Source organism: Phocoena sinus, chromosome 19, assembly GCF_008692025.1.
Source record: "Phocoena sinus isolate mPhoSin1 chromosome 19, mPhoSin1.pri, whole genome shotgun sequence".
In the NCBI taxonomy this organism is placed as follows: domain Eukaryota; kingdom Metazoa; phylum Chordata; class Mammalia; order Artiodactyla; family Phocoenidae; genus Phocoena; species Phocoena sinus.
Window position 1 is genome coordinate 52632800 of NC_045781.1, and position 16868 is coordinate 52649667.

General features: G+C 58.6%; 1 protein-coding gene across 1 annotated transcript in view; it reads left to right on the forward strand.

The window, feature by feature from the left end:
- The window catches only part of CMIP (c-Maf inducing protein), a 235138-nt gene extending 222637 nt beyond the window's left edge, over positions 1 to 12501 (forward strand). The window contains exons 14-21 of the mRNA XM_032613238.1: positions 1956 to 2063; positions 4680 to 4796; positions 6393 to 6533; positions 7331 to 7378; positions 8428 to 8574; positions 9421 to 9526; positions 10590 to 10660; positions 12312 to 12501. Coding sequence (XP_032469129.1) covers positions 1956 to 2063; positions 4680 to 4796; positions 6393 to 6533; positions 7331 to 7378; positions 8428 to 8574; positions 9421 to 9526; positions 10590 to 10660; positions 12312 to 12365 — 792 coding nt within the window. The 3' untranslated portion in view covers positions 12366 to 12501. The remainder of the gene's footprint in view (positions 1 to 1955; positions 2064 to 4679; positions 4797 to 6392; positions 6534 to 7330; positions 7379 to 8427; positions 8575 to 9420; positions 9527 to 10589; positions 10661 to 12311) is intronic.
- The last annotated feature ends 4367 nt before the right edge of the window (positions 12502 to 16868 follow it).

Below are 16868 nucleotides of genomic sequence, written 5' to 3' on the forward strand. Positions count from 1 at the left end.
TGGGAACCCACCCCAGCCGTTCTCCCGTTGCATCGCTGTAATGACAGCAACAGCCTTCGCTGGGTGCTCACGCTGTGTCAGGCACATGCGTTTTCTCATTTAATCCTCACAACAACCCTGATGACTAGGTGCTACCATCGTCCCCATTTTACATTGGAATTACCCTCCTTTTAGAGTTGAGAAAAGGGGGGTTACATGCCCGAGATCACACAAGTGGTACATGGACCGAGGCCCTACCCTCACCCAGGGATAGTTAGGCTCCAGAAGGGGCGAGCCCTGCAGCGTGCACAGCGGGCCAGGCGGGGCTGCCCTGAGGTGCTCAGGCCCCTTCTCTGTGCACACGGAGTCTGGGGCATGAGGGGTCTGGTTCCCAGGCAGGGACAGAGGTGGACACGTTGCACCCCTGGCAGAGCCGGAGGATGAGGGAGGGACTTATTCTCGGTGGAGCCAGAGTATATTCTAAAGAGGCCACACTATAAAGCCTGGTTCGAGAAGGATCTAGAAGGATCTAGTTCTAAAACACCATGATTCTACACCTGACTCCAAAAGCGACCCTCAGGCAGAAGCCATAGACAGGGAGCTTTTAAACGTCTGGGTACCAGCGATGGTCTCCGTTCTTCTTAAACCTGAGCCATCCCTCGCCGTGCGTGAAGGCAGAGTCTCAGAATTCCCCTGGAAAGTGAGGCTTCATTTCAGACACCGACTTTGAAGTTGATGAATAAAAGTGGTACCAGCTGCATCCCAGAGCGGAGCGGCAGTGCCAAGTGCCAGGAGGGAAACTTCCCAGCCCGGGTAACACCCGGGAGGCTGCTGAGGACACGGCCCCCCAGCAGGCCCCTCTTGCCAGCCGTGCCTCCCGCTTCCGCCCGCCTCCTGCTCTGATTTCCTCTCCTGCTTCTCTTCCCCTCACTCCTCTCCCTTCCCACCTTCTCCCTCCCAGATGGAGCCATAGTTGTTTTCTTATAGATTCTCTGCTGTATCTGTTGAACAGAGTTTCATACTCTTGCTTCCTTGTTTCTTTGAAGTATAGCTAAGTTAGCGTCCGATAGTCTTCCAACTCAGAGGGAAAAGTCAGAGCCCTGCCGCCCCTGCTTTGTGTTTACTTGTGTGTGGGTTGTGATCAACTGAATATCTGTGAGTAAGTGACTCTTGGCAGGAGCTCGTCCTTCACTCTCTCCCTGCAATTACAGCGGGGCTGGGGTGGATGTGGAATTCCTCCCACATGTGTACACGTGTTTGCACACACGCACACACACCACCCATACACAGACGTGTGGAGCCCTGGGGAGGAAGCTGAGAGCCACAGAGAGAGCTGTGCTTCGGGCAGCACTGAAATTGCCCCCGACTCTGGACAGAGACCCTTTCTCCTAAGGAGAGAATGTCAGGGTCCCAGAGAGAGAGAGAGAGAGACATCGGCAGGGCAGAGGCAAAGCCTGGGGACAGCACCCATGTGGGTGAAGTAGGGAAGCAGGCAGACCCCCAGAGGTGGAGGGGCAAACGCCCCAAAAGTGAGGGAGTGGGGCAGAGATTCAGAGAGAAAGGAGAGCAGAGAGAGAGAGGAATTGGAGACACAGAGAGGGGGACAGAGACCCAGACAGAGAAAGGAGAAAAAAACGCCCCCATCAAAGGTGCAGGAGAGAGCGCACAGAGGTCCCTTTGCGCCTCTCTACCCCAGCTTGGCCACAGACTTGCTTTATTCAGGGCAGCTAAACAAGCCAGGGCCCGGCCCTCCATCCCGAGGAGCTGGAGTTCCCCTGTTTACGGATATCAGAGTTTTTCCCAAAAGGCCTTCCGTGGAATTTAGTAGAAGGCTGGGCGGGTCTGGACTAAACTAAGTTAAACCAGTTCCTTAACCGTGGGACTTGTCTGGGCGTTTGCCATTGGCGTGTGTGGATCGTGGGCCACTGTCGTCATGGGTCTGCAGGGGCCGACCAAGCGCTCTCCCCCTGCGGCAGGTCCACTCGTGCCTGCTGAGCGTGCGAGCCGGCAAGGACGGCTGGTTTCAGCTCTACAGCCCCGGAGGGGTGGCCTGCGACGACGACGGGGAGCTGTTCGCCAGCATGGTACGTGAGGGGCAGGGGTGGGAGTGGCCGGAGTCACGGGCGGGCACATTGGCTTCCCCTCCCCTGACCAGTGAGAGAGCCGCACCGCGCCCGCTGGGGCCGCCCTGGAATTTCCAGGCTGAAAGGATGCCGGTGATGAAGATGGTGATGGTGACGCCGGCCACAGGTGTCACTTCCTCATCTCTTACCTGAGCAGGCCCCGAGCCAGAGGCTCCCCCAGCAGCGTGAGGAGGGACACTTCCTATTACCCCATCTTCCAGACGTTACAGGTGTTAACTGCCCAAGCTCATCGGGATCACTGCAGCGCGTTGCTTTGTTCAAGGGACTGAGCGCGTACTAGGCACAGGTATCCTAGAAGGCGCTGCAGATCCATCTGCCAGCTCGTCTGATCCTTGCCCCGTATCGCCAAGGTCAGGATGACCGGCCCACCTTGGAGATGAGGCATCTGAGATCCCCAGACCAATAACCACATCCTTGGTGACTCCTAATACTTTCCTTGTGCACTGTGACCGACACCTCACATGCACAATCTTTCTTCATCTTCACGGCAGCCCCATCCCTTAACGACCTCTGTGTGGAAACGGGCACAGAGAGGTGCAGTGGCTTGCCCGTGGTCACACAGGCCTCCGGTCTCCAAGTTCCTCCCTCGGCCAGGCCCACGCTGTCCAGAGCCGGCCCTTCTTCCAGTAGCAAAGAGTGTCCATCTTGTGAAAGGAGGCACAGATGCCCCTTCCCCAGGGCAGATGCTCCTCTAGGCGGCCGGCAACCTCACCTAGCCCGCTTGCTGACAAAACCAGCTCGGTTCCACAGTCACTCATGTTCCAGAGCTTGAGAAAGGCGCAAGCCTAGGCTAGCCGTGGCTAAGGTTGCAGCCCTGCTACACGCTAGCCTGATGACCTCGGATCAGTAACTTGCCTCTCGGGGCTTCGGTTTCCTCGTCTGTGAAACGGGGAGCATAGTCCTGGCGTCTCGGGATTACCATGGTGATTGCCTGTGATAATATATGCGAGGCACCGGGCCAGGGCCTAGCGCACAGTGAGTGCGCAGAAGTGACGGGTGTGGTTATTCTCATCGCTACTGGGCAGCCGGTTCGGTGGAGTGAGCAGCTCGTAACGCTCTCCGCAGTGAACTTGGCAGTGTTTGCGCAGTGACGACAGACCCCAGCACTGCCTCTGGATCCTCTCTGGAAAGGGGCTTATTTTTAGGTTCCTTTCCTTACGCACTTGCTCTCCACTCCTCGCCTGCTGCCTGACGTGTCCCCTTTGAGTGCCCTGTGTGTCCTGGAAATGCTGGCCTTGCCTGCCTGCACCACCTCTCACAGGCTTCTCTGCTCTGATGTCACAGCTTCACCATGGCAACGCCCCGTGGTCCCCCCCGCCCCTTGGTGCGGGGACTGTGAGAAAGAGAAGTCAGGGAGCTGGCAGCTCCCCAGCCTGAGACATTGCATTTGTATGCCAGAGTTGTTGGTGATGGAGCAGAAAAGAATATACGTGGGGAAGGAAGCAGGCAGCCCCTGGATGGTGATGCGTCGTTTCCATGGAGACACATGGCACGGATGAGGTCCCCTTGATTAGGCTGCCGTTTCCAACCGCAGAAGGGCATTTGCTCTAACGTGAAGTCAGGGGGAGAGCACACCAGGTGTTTGGGCCTCCCAGCTGTTGGTTGGGGACCCTTGCCCTTGGGCACCCATCTCCAGATGCACCAGAAAGAAACACACTTTTCTTAATGGCCGCCCTGCAGATAACCCAAGATGGAGCAGAATTTGCCAGTTCTTGGGTTTCTGGGGCAGGCGATCCCTCAGAATACCTTTGGGACGCACGGGGGGCTTGGGAAGGGGAGACGGGGCTCCATACTGTCCCCTGCCCTGCGTGTGAGGGGTGGGCCCGTGCACCCTAAGCAGGGGCTGCCGAGACGTTTCCGCCAGGTTTGACGGTGCCAAGACCCAGAGGGCCAGATATCAGCAGAGTCCCAAGGGGTACGGGAGAGGGGGCTTTTGTGTGTGTGTACGGAGCGGAGGTAGAACATATATAACATAAATCTTACCACCTTAACCATTTTTAAACATATTTTCATGGAAGTATAGTTGACTTACAATGTTGTGTCAATTTCTGCCCACCTGAACCATCGTTAAGTGTGCAGTTCTGTAGCATCAAGCGCACCGACAGTGTTCTGCAGTCACCCCCACCATCCATCTCCAAACTTCATCTTCCCAAACTGAAACTGTCCCCGCTATAAACACTAACTCCCCACGCCCTCCCCCCACCCCGACACCCCACCCCAGCCCCGCTTCTCCTTTCTGTCTCTGTAGTCTGACCCTAGGTCCCTCCCATGAGTGGGACCCTACAGCATATGTCCTGTGAGTGGCTTACTTCACACAGCACCGTGTCCTCGAGGTTCATCCACGTGGGAGCCCGGTGTCAGGGAGGGGGGCGGGTCCTTTGAATCCCCCGGGGAGAGTCTGGTGATCGTTGCAGATGCAGTGTCCAGACTGGGTGTGGGGTGTGTCTGATCAGTGTCTTCTGGTCTCACGATCCTTGTAGCACGTAGAAGGCAGGCACCGCGGGCCACAGCCCACGCGCGGTCACTGCCCTTCACCTGGCCCATCTCTCCTCACAGGTGCACATCCTCATGGGCTCCTGTTACAAGACCAAAAAATTCCTGCTCTCCCTGGCAGAAAACAAGCTGGGACCCTGCATGCTCCTGGCGCTGAGGGGGAACCAGACCATGGTGGAGGTAAGGAGCTGGCCCGAGTCCCTGGTAAGGTTGCCAGCTCTCCCAGGACTTCATCCTTGTTGATGGAGCACCTTCTAGGAGCTTCTAGGAGCCCTGAGTTATTACAAGAGCTGGGGACACGGCAGCGGACGAGGCAGGCACAGCCCCAGCCCTCCTGAGCTCAGCGGGAGCGGGAGACCTTCATCAAACCGTCTGCTAATTTCATTTTAATTTCACTTTTTGATCCACGTGGGTCCAAGGGATCGATTGGGCAGGTTTCTGTTCCATTTGTCTGTGGCTGCAGAACAGACCACCCCCAAATGGGGGCTTCAAACAATAATGCTCATTTATTTGCTCCTGGGTCTTGGGATGACTGGGCTCAGCTGACCACTTCTCACTCTGAGTGTCTCATGGGGTCGCAGTCAGATGGGGGTGGGCTAGGTCCTCCCAAGGCTGCTTCCCTCACGTGTCCGGCGCTGGCCTGAGGGGACGCGACCAGCGGAGGCTGGAGCAGCTGTGGCTGCCAGGCCGCCGTCCACACAGCAGCCTTGGTCGTAGCCTTCCCACTCACCGAGGAGCACACACCAACCCCGGGCACTCATGTCACCTCTGTCTCCCCCAAAGTCCGCAGAAGCCTGGGGCTTCCACAGCCACTGTCCAAAGAGACCTGGCAGAAGCTATATCTCTTTTCCTGACTCAACCTCAGAAGTCAGGCAGCATCACTTTTGCCGCTTTCTGGCCATGAGAAGTCGGTCCCTGGGACTTCCCTGGTGGTCCGGTGGTTAAGACTCCACGCTCCCAATGCAGGGGGCAGGGGTTCAATCCCTGGTCAGGGAACTAGATCCCACACGCATGCCGCAACTAAAGATTGGCGTGCCACAACTAAGACCCAGTGCAGTCAAATAAATCAATTAATTAATTAAAAAAAAAAAAAAGAAGAAGTGAGGGCTTCCCTGGTGGCGCAGTAGTTGAGGGTCCGCCTGCCGATGCAGGGGGCGCGGGTTTGTGCCCCGGTCTGGGAAGATCCCACATGCCGCAGAGCTGCTGGGCCCGTGGGCCATGGCCGCTGAGCCTGCGTGCCCGGAGCCTGTGCTTCGCAACGGGAGAGGCCACAGCAGTAGGAGGACCACGTGCCGAAAAAAAAAAAAAAGAAGTGAGTCACCGAGGCCAGGCCCATAGTCAAGGGGACGGGAATTAGACTTCACCTCTCAGCAGGGAGAGCATCAAAGAGTTTGACTCCCAGAGCTTTCCGTGGAAAAGCAAGGGATAGAAAGAGGTGTCCTGTCTTTCGGGCTCTACCAGGCCATAGGGGCCCGGCGTGCATCGTGCCCAAAAGCGTTAACTGGGAGCTCCCACGCGCTGCGTGTGCGTGCACTAATGTTCCCGTTACACAGAGGGGACACCGGGGCAGGCGACCCCCCCAGCATCGCATGGCTGGAAGTGCAGAGAGCGGGGAGAGAACAAGACCTGGGAACGCATGGGTGTGCCGAGCTCGGCCGCCTCCCGAGGCGTGAGGGGCTCTTGGGACAGGCTGAGGGTTCGGGCCCTCCGCGCCTTTGAGAACAGCCCCGCCCAGAGTCTCGGGCTGGCGGTAACTCTCCTCCTGGCTCTTGGCAGATCCTGTGCTTGATGCTGGAATACAACATCATCGACAACAACGACACGCAGCTGCAGATCATCTCGACCCTGGAGAGCACGGGCGTGGGGAAGCGCATGTATGAGCAGCTGTGCGACCGGCAGCGGGAGCTGAAGGAGCTGGTGAGTCCACGCCCGGCTGCCCGGCCCGGCTCCGGGGCTCCCCTGCCAGCAGCGAGGGCGGGGCTGCAGTGAGCAGGGCAGAGCCCAGGGTCCGTGGCACCTGTGCCGGCCTCCACCTCACTGACTCCTCCTCCAGACCCAGAGAGGTCGGGATTGCCATCCGCCACTTTCCAGATGCTCAGAGAGGCTGAGTCTGCGGCCCAAGGTCAAACAGCCCATATGGGCCTGGTCCACAGCCACATCCTGTGTCACCCTCCGAGCCAAGCCTGGCAGTGGCTGTCTGTGCCCCTCCTCCCTCGCCCACCTTCCCTCAGGGCCCTTCATTTCAGGGCACGGGGCTTGATTTCCGAACGCCAGCACCCGTACCTCCTGGCCAGAGGGCTTTCTCTGTCCACGGGCACAGCAGGACAGAAGGGGTGGAGAATTCACACCCCGTGGTCTCCTGGAGCAGCTCTCAACCAGTGACTGGCGGGAGAGGTGGGGTCTCTCTGTGAGATGTGACTTCGCCACCATTTCCCAGAGGCCCAGGGGTAGCTGGGGTGATCACAGCCTCTTCCTTTAGGGGCCTTTGTGGTCTCAGTTCCCCGCTCCCCTGCTGGGGTTTCTTGGGATCGCCTCTCTGATAAACCACCTGCCCTCAGACCTGGCCTCGGGGTCTGCCCCTGAGACAAAGACCACCATGTTGCCTGCCTCTACCAAGAGATACAAACGGTGCCATGAGAGGTGTTATGGAGGTGCGGGTACCGGGTGAGGGCTCAGGGAAAAGTGGGTCGTAACCAGTCTGATTTCTGTTGCAGCAAAGGAAAGGCGGGCCCACCAGGCTAACACTGCCCTCCAAGTCCACAGTGAGTTGGTTTCATTCTCCTGCAGGGCTGGGAGGGAAGAAGCGGGTTATCCTCCCTGGTGGGGAACAGCAGACAGTGTGTGCTGGAGGTGATGGGAGGAGGTGAACAGGGACCCTATGGTACTTCACTCCCTAGGAGGGAACTGGGTTGCAGGAAACCAAACATTATGATAAAGATTACTGTTGATATTAATGTTAATATGTTACCAGTTATTCATAATGATGATGATAATAGCTCATGTACGTTGAGGATTCACGTACCAGATAAATGGTGCTCATAGTTCATTTTATCTTATGACAAGAAGCCTATCAGGCTGGTGCCTCCTTCCCCATTTTACAAGGTCTTCAGGGATCTTGGTTCCTTCTATCCTGCTGCCCCACTGTGCTTGGCACATAGCTTCCACCTCATAGTCCAAACTGGCTGCTCAAGCTCCAGCCGTCTTATCTCCGTTCAAGCCAGGAGGAAGGAGGAAGAGGCAAAGAGGAACACGCCCCTTCCCTTTAAGGACCTTCCTGGAAGTTCTGCAGGACACATCTGCTTGTATACCGTTGTCCAGGTTTAGCACGTGGCCCCACCTAGCTGGGAGATTAGCCTTAATCCAGGGCAGCCAGTTGGCCGCTAAAACTCAAGGATTCTGTCACAAAGATGGAAGGGACCCTCAATGGCCTCAGAGTCTAGTGCTCACATACTCCTTGAAAGGGCCTCAGTGTTTGCAGGTGGGAAATGGGCGCAAGCTCCCGCCTGGGAAAGTGAGACAGTCGGACACACATGCACACGCCTGTGGGAGGGACGTGGCCTCGGAACACCCCACTGGTGACTCAGGCTGTGAGTCACAGCTCCGAAGGCTTTCTCCAGCTAGGCAGCTGCCACCACGGAGACGTGGAGGCAGTCGTGCCCTCCCTGACACCCCGTTTTGTCCCAACCCACTGGACCATGCTCTCCTCCCCGCCACAGCTTTCTGTGGGGCTGGGGAGGGGAGGCTTAGGGCCTCGGGGAGCTGCTGGCAGCCCCAGGCCTCCTGAGACCCCGCCTGCCCGTCCCGTCTGCAGGATGCTGACTTGGCTCGTTTGCTGAGCTCTGGCTCCTTTGGAAACCTGGAGAACCTCAGTTTGGCCTTCACCAACGTAACCAGTGCCTGCGCTGAGCACCTCATCAAACTGCCTTCTCTCAAGCAGCTGAACCTGTGGTCCACTCAGGTACATGTGGCCAACCCTGCCCCCTGCCCCCTGCGCCCCCCTCCGTGCCCACCGTGCACCCCTGCCGCAGGCCTGCCCTGCACCCTCCTCCATGGCTGGCTTTCTGCCCAGAACCCACGGGGCCAGTCGCTTCATCACCACGCCCCCTCCACGGCACAGCGCCCACGTCCCCCAGAGGGTCCCAGGCCAGAGAGGGTTTAGCCCCTCGTGAAGCCCAGTGGCCCGTCCCACAGTTGGAGTCGCCAAGGCCCAGAGCAGGGACGTGCCCGGCACAGCTGACACGTGACACAGGTCTCACACCCCTGCCCAGGGGTTGTGCCGGCTGGTGGGTCTCCTCCTTGTAATAATGACCACAGCGCACGGTGCCCGCTGCCCGTGCTTAGTACCGACTGGGCTGTTAAACACATACCAGCACGTGTGGTCTCCACTCCACTGTGAGGTGCAGGCCCTGCCGACACCCTCATCTCGCAGAAGAGAAACCGGGGCGTTCCCAGCTGCCCTGCTGTCCCACTGTCCCGCCCAGGGAAGGGCCACCTCGGCTCCCGCTAGTAGCCACGAGTCACTGAGTTCAAAGCCACCCTTGACAGATGGCAACACCGACTCCAGGGGGGGCCCTTGTCTGGTCCACGGCACCGGCAAAAGCTGGATTTGAACCCGGTCAGGGCACTGGAGTCTCTGGAGAGAAGGGAGAGCGGCCCAGGCCCTGAGGCGTGGAGGCCACGGGCCTCAGGCCTGGGCTTTGTCCTGTCTCCTTGCTCCGCCGCTGCCCCTGCCTCGGGGTCGTCGCCCCGGGTGCCCGGGGAGGCCAGCGTCAGTGTCCAGGCTGAGAAGGTCTCTGCCCCACAGTTTGGAGACGCCGGCCTGCGGCTCCTGTCGGAACACCTCACGATGCTCCAGGTGCTGAACCTGTGCGAGACGCCCGTCACCGACGCCGGCCTGCTGGCCCTCAGCTGTGAGTCCATCCATCCATCCCTTCATCCCTTCCTCCATTCACGCACCGTGCTGTGTGCTCCCGGAGCACCTCCCCCATGCCAGGCGGAAGTATCCCTGCCCTTGTGGAGCTGATGCTCTAGAGGAAAAAGGAAGAATGAGTGAGGCCCAGCCCGTGCCCTCCCGACGCTGTCCCAGCCCCTGAGGGCGATCGTGCTCCCCTGACCCGCCGCAGCAGCTGTAGCCCCAGCCACAGCCTTCACCTGGGAGTCGGTTAGAAATGCAAATTCTCGGGCCCTGCCCCAGACCTGCTGACTCAGAAACTGCACCGTAACAAAGTGCCGGGCGATTCTCAACGCACATTAAAGTTTGAGAAGCACCGCCCTAGTAGGAGGAGCCACAAAATACTCGAGGCCCCTAGAACTGTCGATTTCTGTGCCCTGACCCCAATCTACTAAACTCAAATCTTGGGTGATGTTGAGCCTGGGAATCTGCATTTCCCGTTTCCAGGTCCATTGGTTTAGATGAGAGGCCCTGGGCCTCAGCTGAGAGGAATCCAGGAAGGCTTCCCAGGGAGGTGACTGGATCTGGGGGTGAAAGACACATACGTAGGAATTGACCGAGGGGGAGGCATGCTGGGCAGTGGGCATGACTCCTGCAAGGTCGTCGGCACGTTCTGGGTGGCTTGGGAGTGGCTGGGGGCAGGTGACGGGGTAACGGAGGGCAGAGAGGATGAGGTTTAGAGTCGCAGCGGGGTCCACTGTCTGCAGTGTGGCAGGCAAGTTCTGGGGACATTTGGGGTACGGGCAGTGGAGGGACATGACAGAGGGGGACCAGAAGGGAGAGAGGCTCAGAGGGCAGGGGGAGAACGTGGGCCCAATTCAGATCAGCTCCTGCCTGAAATAGACCTTCTGTACGTAGTGGTCCCGGCTGTGCCTCTGAAACCCCACCTCCCCGACCCCATCTCCTAACCAGAGGCCTCGGCAACTCAGTCCGCCCCCAGCTTTTCCATCCTGTACCTGGAACTGCTCCTTGTGGGGTCCCACTGCCCTAATGACTGTGTCTGTCTGTCTGTCCCTGGACAGCCATGAAGAGTCTCTGCAGCTTAAACATGAACAGCACCAAGCTCTCGGCGGACACCTACGAAGACCTGAAGGTAATCCCTTTCTTCCCTCCTTCCTTCCTTCCTTCCTTTGCAAGTGCGAAGGTCCTGAGGCAGAAAGGGTTGGTACGAACCGACTTTGTAGCCAGCGTGACTAGAAAGTGAGAGAAGAGACTGGAGCCAGACCGGATAAGGCCTCGCAGGTCACGGAAGAACTCTGGATCTCATCCAGGTTCGGGAGGCTTTCAGAGGCTCTAAGCAGGGTAGTGAGTTCTGCTTTTACAAGTTCGTTCTGGTTGTTACGTGGAAAGCAGGATTTTTGAGGGAGAGTACATGCGAGGGGTAGCAGCATGGAGAAGGTTTGCAGGGCTGGTGCAGTCACACAGCTGAGACCCAGGACCAGCAGGCTGGGCTAGGTTGGCAGCTTAAAATCAAGGAAAGAGGATCTGGGTGGTGGAAGGTGGGCACATTTTGTTTGTAAAAACGCGTGTCTCGACAGGGCTGGAGGGGCTGGGCCTTCAGCAGGCTCCTGCCGCCCCCTCATCCTGGGCCCGGGGGAGTGGGCTCGGCCGCAGAGCCAGCGCCCTGGGAAGGAAGGGCTGGGCCAGGACCACGCCAGACCCTGGGCGCCCTGGAAGCCCACCTCCAGCAGGGCCTCCCCCCCTCAGCTTCCCCTCCAGCTCAGCCAGACCTGTAGCCTGGGGCCCATTCACTGGCCAAGCCTCCAGACGCCTTCTGTGTAGCAGGCTTGCGCTGGGGACAGGGACGCCGAGGTGCGGCGGGCTCACCCCTGCCCAGGAGGGAGCTCAGTCCCGGCAGACAGACACGCGCAGCAGACTGCAGCAGGACGGGGCTCAGGGGCCAGCAGGGAGGGGACCGCCAGCTCCGTTCATTGGGGCGGGAGAGCCCGCACAGAAAGGAGTGGTTAAAGTGAGTCTGCCGGGCAGGCCAGTGCCCAGGAAGCTGGGGAGGCGGAAAGCAAAGGCAGGAGACCAGTTAGCAGCCTCTCTGTACAGCAAAGGCTTGTAAGAAAAAGTCAACCGTTCATAAAAGAAGGCAGAGCACAAGCGCGTCTGGGTGGCAGCGATGGGGGGCAGGAAGCCGCTCTGAGGAGTAGCAGGTGGGATCCTGTAGTCCGGCCACAGATCCACGTGGGGGAGCCTGAGTGGGAAGGATCTCCACCCACCCGCCAGGAACCTGCAGCTTATGGATCCCTCTCCATTCTCCCCGCCGGACTCCTGACAGCCCTGAGGGCACAGGCACTGTCTCGGACCAGGTGCTCTGGGTTTGCCCTGCGTTTGGTATCTAGTCCCTCGCCCCATCCCGTGAGCCAGGGACTGGACTCAGATTCCCTCCACAGATGAGGAAGCCGGCTCCCGGAGGCCAGGGCTCTACCCAAGGGCAGGTGGCCTGCAAGTGACAGTGGTGGGGGGCTCACATCCTGGGTTTCCTGCCCCCAGAGCCAGTGATCCGAAGCCTCTGTGGGGTGGGAATGTGGACTCCCCAGCAGCTATCGCCTGCTTTCTGTGGGGCCACGTGCCGCCTACTTGGTTCTCCCGGAGGTTCCCCAGCTCTGGGCTCGGGAGCCCCCGATGGTGACAAAGTGGGGAGGGCATTGTGGGAATGCCAGCCGCCGGGCAGGGGCGGGATGGAGCTCTGCGCCACCAGGTTCTGGAAGGGACTGGGTCCTTCTTGCTCCCCCCAGGCCAAGCTTCCCAACCTGAAGGAGGTGGACGTCCGCTACACGGAAGCCTGGTGAAGCTCCCGCTCGGCAGGAAGGAGTTTGCAACTGCGACACGCAACTCTTGACTAATAGCTGTAGAGCAGCGGGTCTCGGGGTCCCACCCCGCGTCCTGGCTGTGAGATAGACGGGGTGGTCTTTCTGGGGGCGGAGGGCGGAGGGGGGAGGGGGTGGGGAGGGGGTCCATAAGCACGCCCAGCCCCCACCTAATTCTTTTAGCTTCATAATCGGAAACATTGACCTGATCTAAAACGGACTTTGTAGCAACCAGAGGAGCGGCAGCGGGTCGGGGAGAGGGTGGGGATGGGGGCGCTTGGGGAGGGGGGACCCTTTGTGGATTTTCTTTGCCTCTGTGTTCAATGCCATGTGGGAAGAGTCAACTCTGATGCCATCGTCTCGCAACCCCGACGGGCCTGGAGGCCAAAGAAGGATGCTTTCTCCCTCCGAGGCCCTGAGGAGAACTCGCCCCGCCGTTGCCATCGCCATCGCCGTTGCCATCGCCATCGCCATCGGACAAGACCCGGTCACGTGGTCACGTCATCACACCCACACCCGTCCTGTGTCCTCGCCATTGCTATGCAAAGTGATTCTTGTTGTACATAAGATTTAAATAATGCGCCTATTTAAGAAACGTTGACAAATTGCAGGTCTGGGACCTGCTTCTTATTTATGAAGTCTTTGACCCGCCCGCCCGCCTGCCCGCCCGCCGGCCGCCCCTGGCGTGTAGTACCGTACAAACCAGTCAGCTGTCAGGGTAGTGGTAGTATTCTTGTTATTTTTTTAAAGGAAACAAACAGACGGAAAAAAAAAAAAAAAAAAAGAACCTCCTTGGAAAATTAATTGCTTTTTCGTAATGGATTCTCTATGCTAACGCTCTCATGTCGGTCCGTCCGTCCGTCCATCCCTCTGCCCGCCACGCCACCGTGTGTTTCGATCCCAGACGTCTCCAGTTTCCTCACAGGGTGGAGGTCAGCTGGGGGAGGAGAAGTGGGGTCCCCACATTGTCGTCTTGCTCCTCTATGGCCCCAGCTTTCTCTCGGCCCCCTTTTACACATTTGGAGGGGGAGGGTGCTAACCTGTCCTCCCGTCCGTCCCGCAGGAGAGCTGCCCCGCCCCCTCCCCCGGAGCTCTCCCATCTGCGGTGGCCTCTGCTGCCCCCGTCCCCGCTGAGGCTCTGCGACCTGTGGCCTCCCCGCCGTCCTGTGCCTCCCGCGGTCCCCTCATGCATGCCCGCCTCTCTGCATGGTCTCTTGGGAGAAGAGAGACGTCGCCTCCACCAGCCTGACTGCCCACCCCGCCCACGAATGTGACCACTGCAGCGCAGACGCCCCTTCTGCCCCCTCCGTCCCCACACCTGCCCCAAAGACACACCAACCTCTGTTTCTTTTATAAACAAGCCCTCACTGTACAAAACAGCCCTCATGGTTTACTTGGGGTCCCCTCTCCCCCAAGCCCCTTCTTCTGTTGGTTTAGCACAAACAGCCCCCCTTCAGCACCTCCAGACCTAACCCCCAGTCAATGTAATTGTTTTATATATATTTAATCTTATTCAATGGAAACCATGCTTTTGTCGTTTTATACTTTGCTAGGTAGACTTTATTACCCCCCGACTATGCCCTCATTTTTTTAAAAAAGGAAAAAAAAAAGAAATTGGGTTTCAGTCTTAATTCATTTTCCGTGCCAGGTTTGATTTCGTGTGTGCGTGTGAGTGTGTTCTGTTTCGTGTTTTTTGTTGTTGTTGTTGTTGTTTTCTGTTGTTTGGTTTTATTCGCTCCCCTTCGGTCCCATACTTTACAGCACTCTGGTGCAGGAAGAAGCAGAAGCAAAAAAAAAAAAAATTTTAAAAGAAAAAAAAAAAAAAGAAGAGTCGAGACATGCCACCTTTTCCCTTCGCACTGTTGCTTTTCCTGATGGTTAATACTACTGTCACGTAGCTGTGTTCAGAGATGTGAAATACTTTCAGGCAAAAATAAACTGTAAGTGACTCATTGACATCTGGCCTTTCTGTGTGGCTTTGAAGGGGCCTCCCAGGGCGATGGGAAGGGACGAGACCTAGGCCGAGAGTCGGGGGCTCACCGCAGAGCCCGGACACCCTCTCCGAGTGTCCAGGACTCCTCACCCTGGCGCGTTAGGGGGCAGATCTTCCTTTGTTGTGAGGCCGCCCTGGGCATCAAAGGATGTTGAGCAGGCCCCCGCCAGCCCTGACCCACTAGATGCCAGGAGTACCTCTCCACCACCCACTGCAGTTATAACTGAAAATGCCTCCAGATGGGGCCTAGGGAGAGTCACCCCCAGGGTAGAACCCGGCCGTCCACCTAGACTGCTGTGCGGTAGGGCATCACGGAAGCTCTAGTCCAGTGAGTCTCCAGAAAACGCGGGTTCTGATCCCCAGGGTCTGGGTGGGCACCAAAGACCCTGCATTTCTGAGAAGCTCTGGCTGACGTGGATGCCTCTGGTCTGTGGCGGGCTCCCTGAGGTCCAGCGCCTAGACGCATCCAGCCAGCTGGCTCCTCCCCCAGATAAGAAGAAACGGAACTTTCACCTCCACCCTGCCCCACGGCCAGCCCACTGCTGCTAGGTTGCAGAGTCTCCTCCCTCTGCACCTCCATCCGCCCCCGCCCCTTTCAGCCAGGCCCCTCATCCCTCTCCCGAGGACAACTGGTGTAACCCCCTCACCGCCCCCTGATAACCCCACACCTCTTTCCCATCCCCGCTACCTCCCTGCCTCTCCGCACACCTCCCCCTCCCCTGGCCTCGTCACTCGCCGAGGCCTCTACATCCCTCAGGTGTGCGGCCTGTCAGCTGACCCACATGACGACCTCCGGCCACTCAGGGAAGCCAGGTGCCCTAAGTGAGAACAAGGAGGGCCCTGGACTTGCAGGGCTGGCGGGCGAGCTCCAGGAGCTCCGGTCCTCAGGCCAGATGGCCCTGGCTTCACGACAGCCAGCTGCGGGCCGAGACACGGGGCTGTGAGGCCCCGCAACCTGCCGTCTCTGATCCTTCCCACCCAGCAGAGGGCCTGGCTCAGCAGGCGCTCATCACTGCCAGATGGAAAAGGTAGGACGCTGCAGGTACCTGTCCTCAGCCCTCCTCCCCACCCTGTCACCTGGGCTTCTCCGGCTGAACCTGGAGAATGCTGGCTACCTGGCAGAGAGGCAGGGACGCGGGAAGAGAGAATCAGGGCGTTTCCTCCCCCATGCTTTTCTTGCAGAATCGGCCTCCCTCTGTGAGCTCAGGTACCCCCCCCCCCCGCCCCCCCCCCTCCCCCGGCAGCAGCCCTCCACGATTCCAGCTCTGAGCACAACCCTCACCCCCACCCTCAGCCTTGGCCTGGAAGGACCTGCGGGCTGCCAGCTTCAGGTGCCTCACATTTCTTTGCCCCGCCCACCACATGCCTCACGTCCCTTAACCCCGCCCACCCCACGTGCCTCACTTTCCTTAACCCCGCCCACCCTCTGGACCAGAAGGTCACCAGCTTGCCGTCCTCCTACAGAAACTGAGTAACACCGCGTCTTCCACTCACCCTGCCAGACTTGCACGTGGTAAGAGCCCCCCTGGTGTATGTTCCGGGACCTCAGCGTCCCTTGTCAATTACCTAGCCAGCACCGCCCCTCCAGAGCTAGACCTTCCTCACTGACTTTACAGAACCCACCAGAGTGGGTCTTCTGTTTCAGGCCAGGACCCTACCTGTTCCTCCCGTAACACACGTGCAACTCCCCCCTCTCCCCCTCTTCCCCCCTCCCCCCTCCCCCCACAGCGGATGGTGAGGGGCCCAGTGAGAACCCAGTGGAGCGCTAGGTCCTTGAGCTGGGGAGGGAAGTTCATCAGGAAATTTCAGGGTAGATCCTGAAATGGGGGCAGGGAGAAGCACTCCCAAGAGAGTGGCCACTGGGTTAGTGGGATCTCAGCTCTGTGGTCCGCGGGCCAGCCTGATGCAATTCTCCAGGTTGCCACACTCAAACAGTGCCTACTTTAGAATGAGCTGTCCTCCCGTCACTTAGACTACAGTGTGAATGGTACTCCCTGGAGTTGTACCACGTGGGGACCTGGTTGTCATTTGTGTCTGACAGACTGCTAGAAGTTTCTCTAAAGGCCAGCCGGGAAAGGGGTCAGAGAGCCTTGGAAAGGGGCCTGGCCTCATTCATTCATGCATTCAACTATTCCTTATTGAACACCTTTTTCTAGCAGGTGCTAGCACGTTCTAGAAAACATGCTAGAAGAAGCAGGAGACATGGCCCTCGCCCTCCAGGGCCCCAGTGACCTGGCTCATGCTGGCAATCAGTCAGGCAGCCCTGATATTGTGTGACAGATGCTATGACAGGAAGCTATGGTGGGCATGGAGGGTGGCAGCTAACCCAGGCTTTGGAAGTCGGGGCAGAGGGGGCGGCGCTTCCTGGAGGAGGTGGTATTGTTGACAGTGAAGAATGAGGACATTCGTCACATCATCAGAGAGGAAAGGGGGGTGTGCAAAGACGTGGCGACAGACCGGAGCGGGATCTGTGTTGGGACCTGCAGATGGAA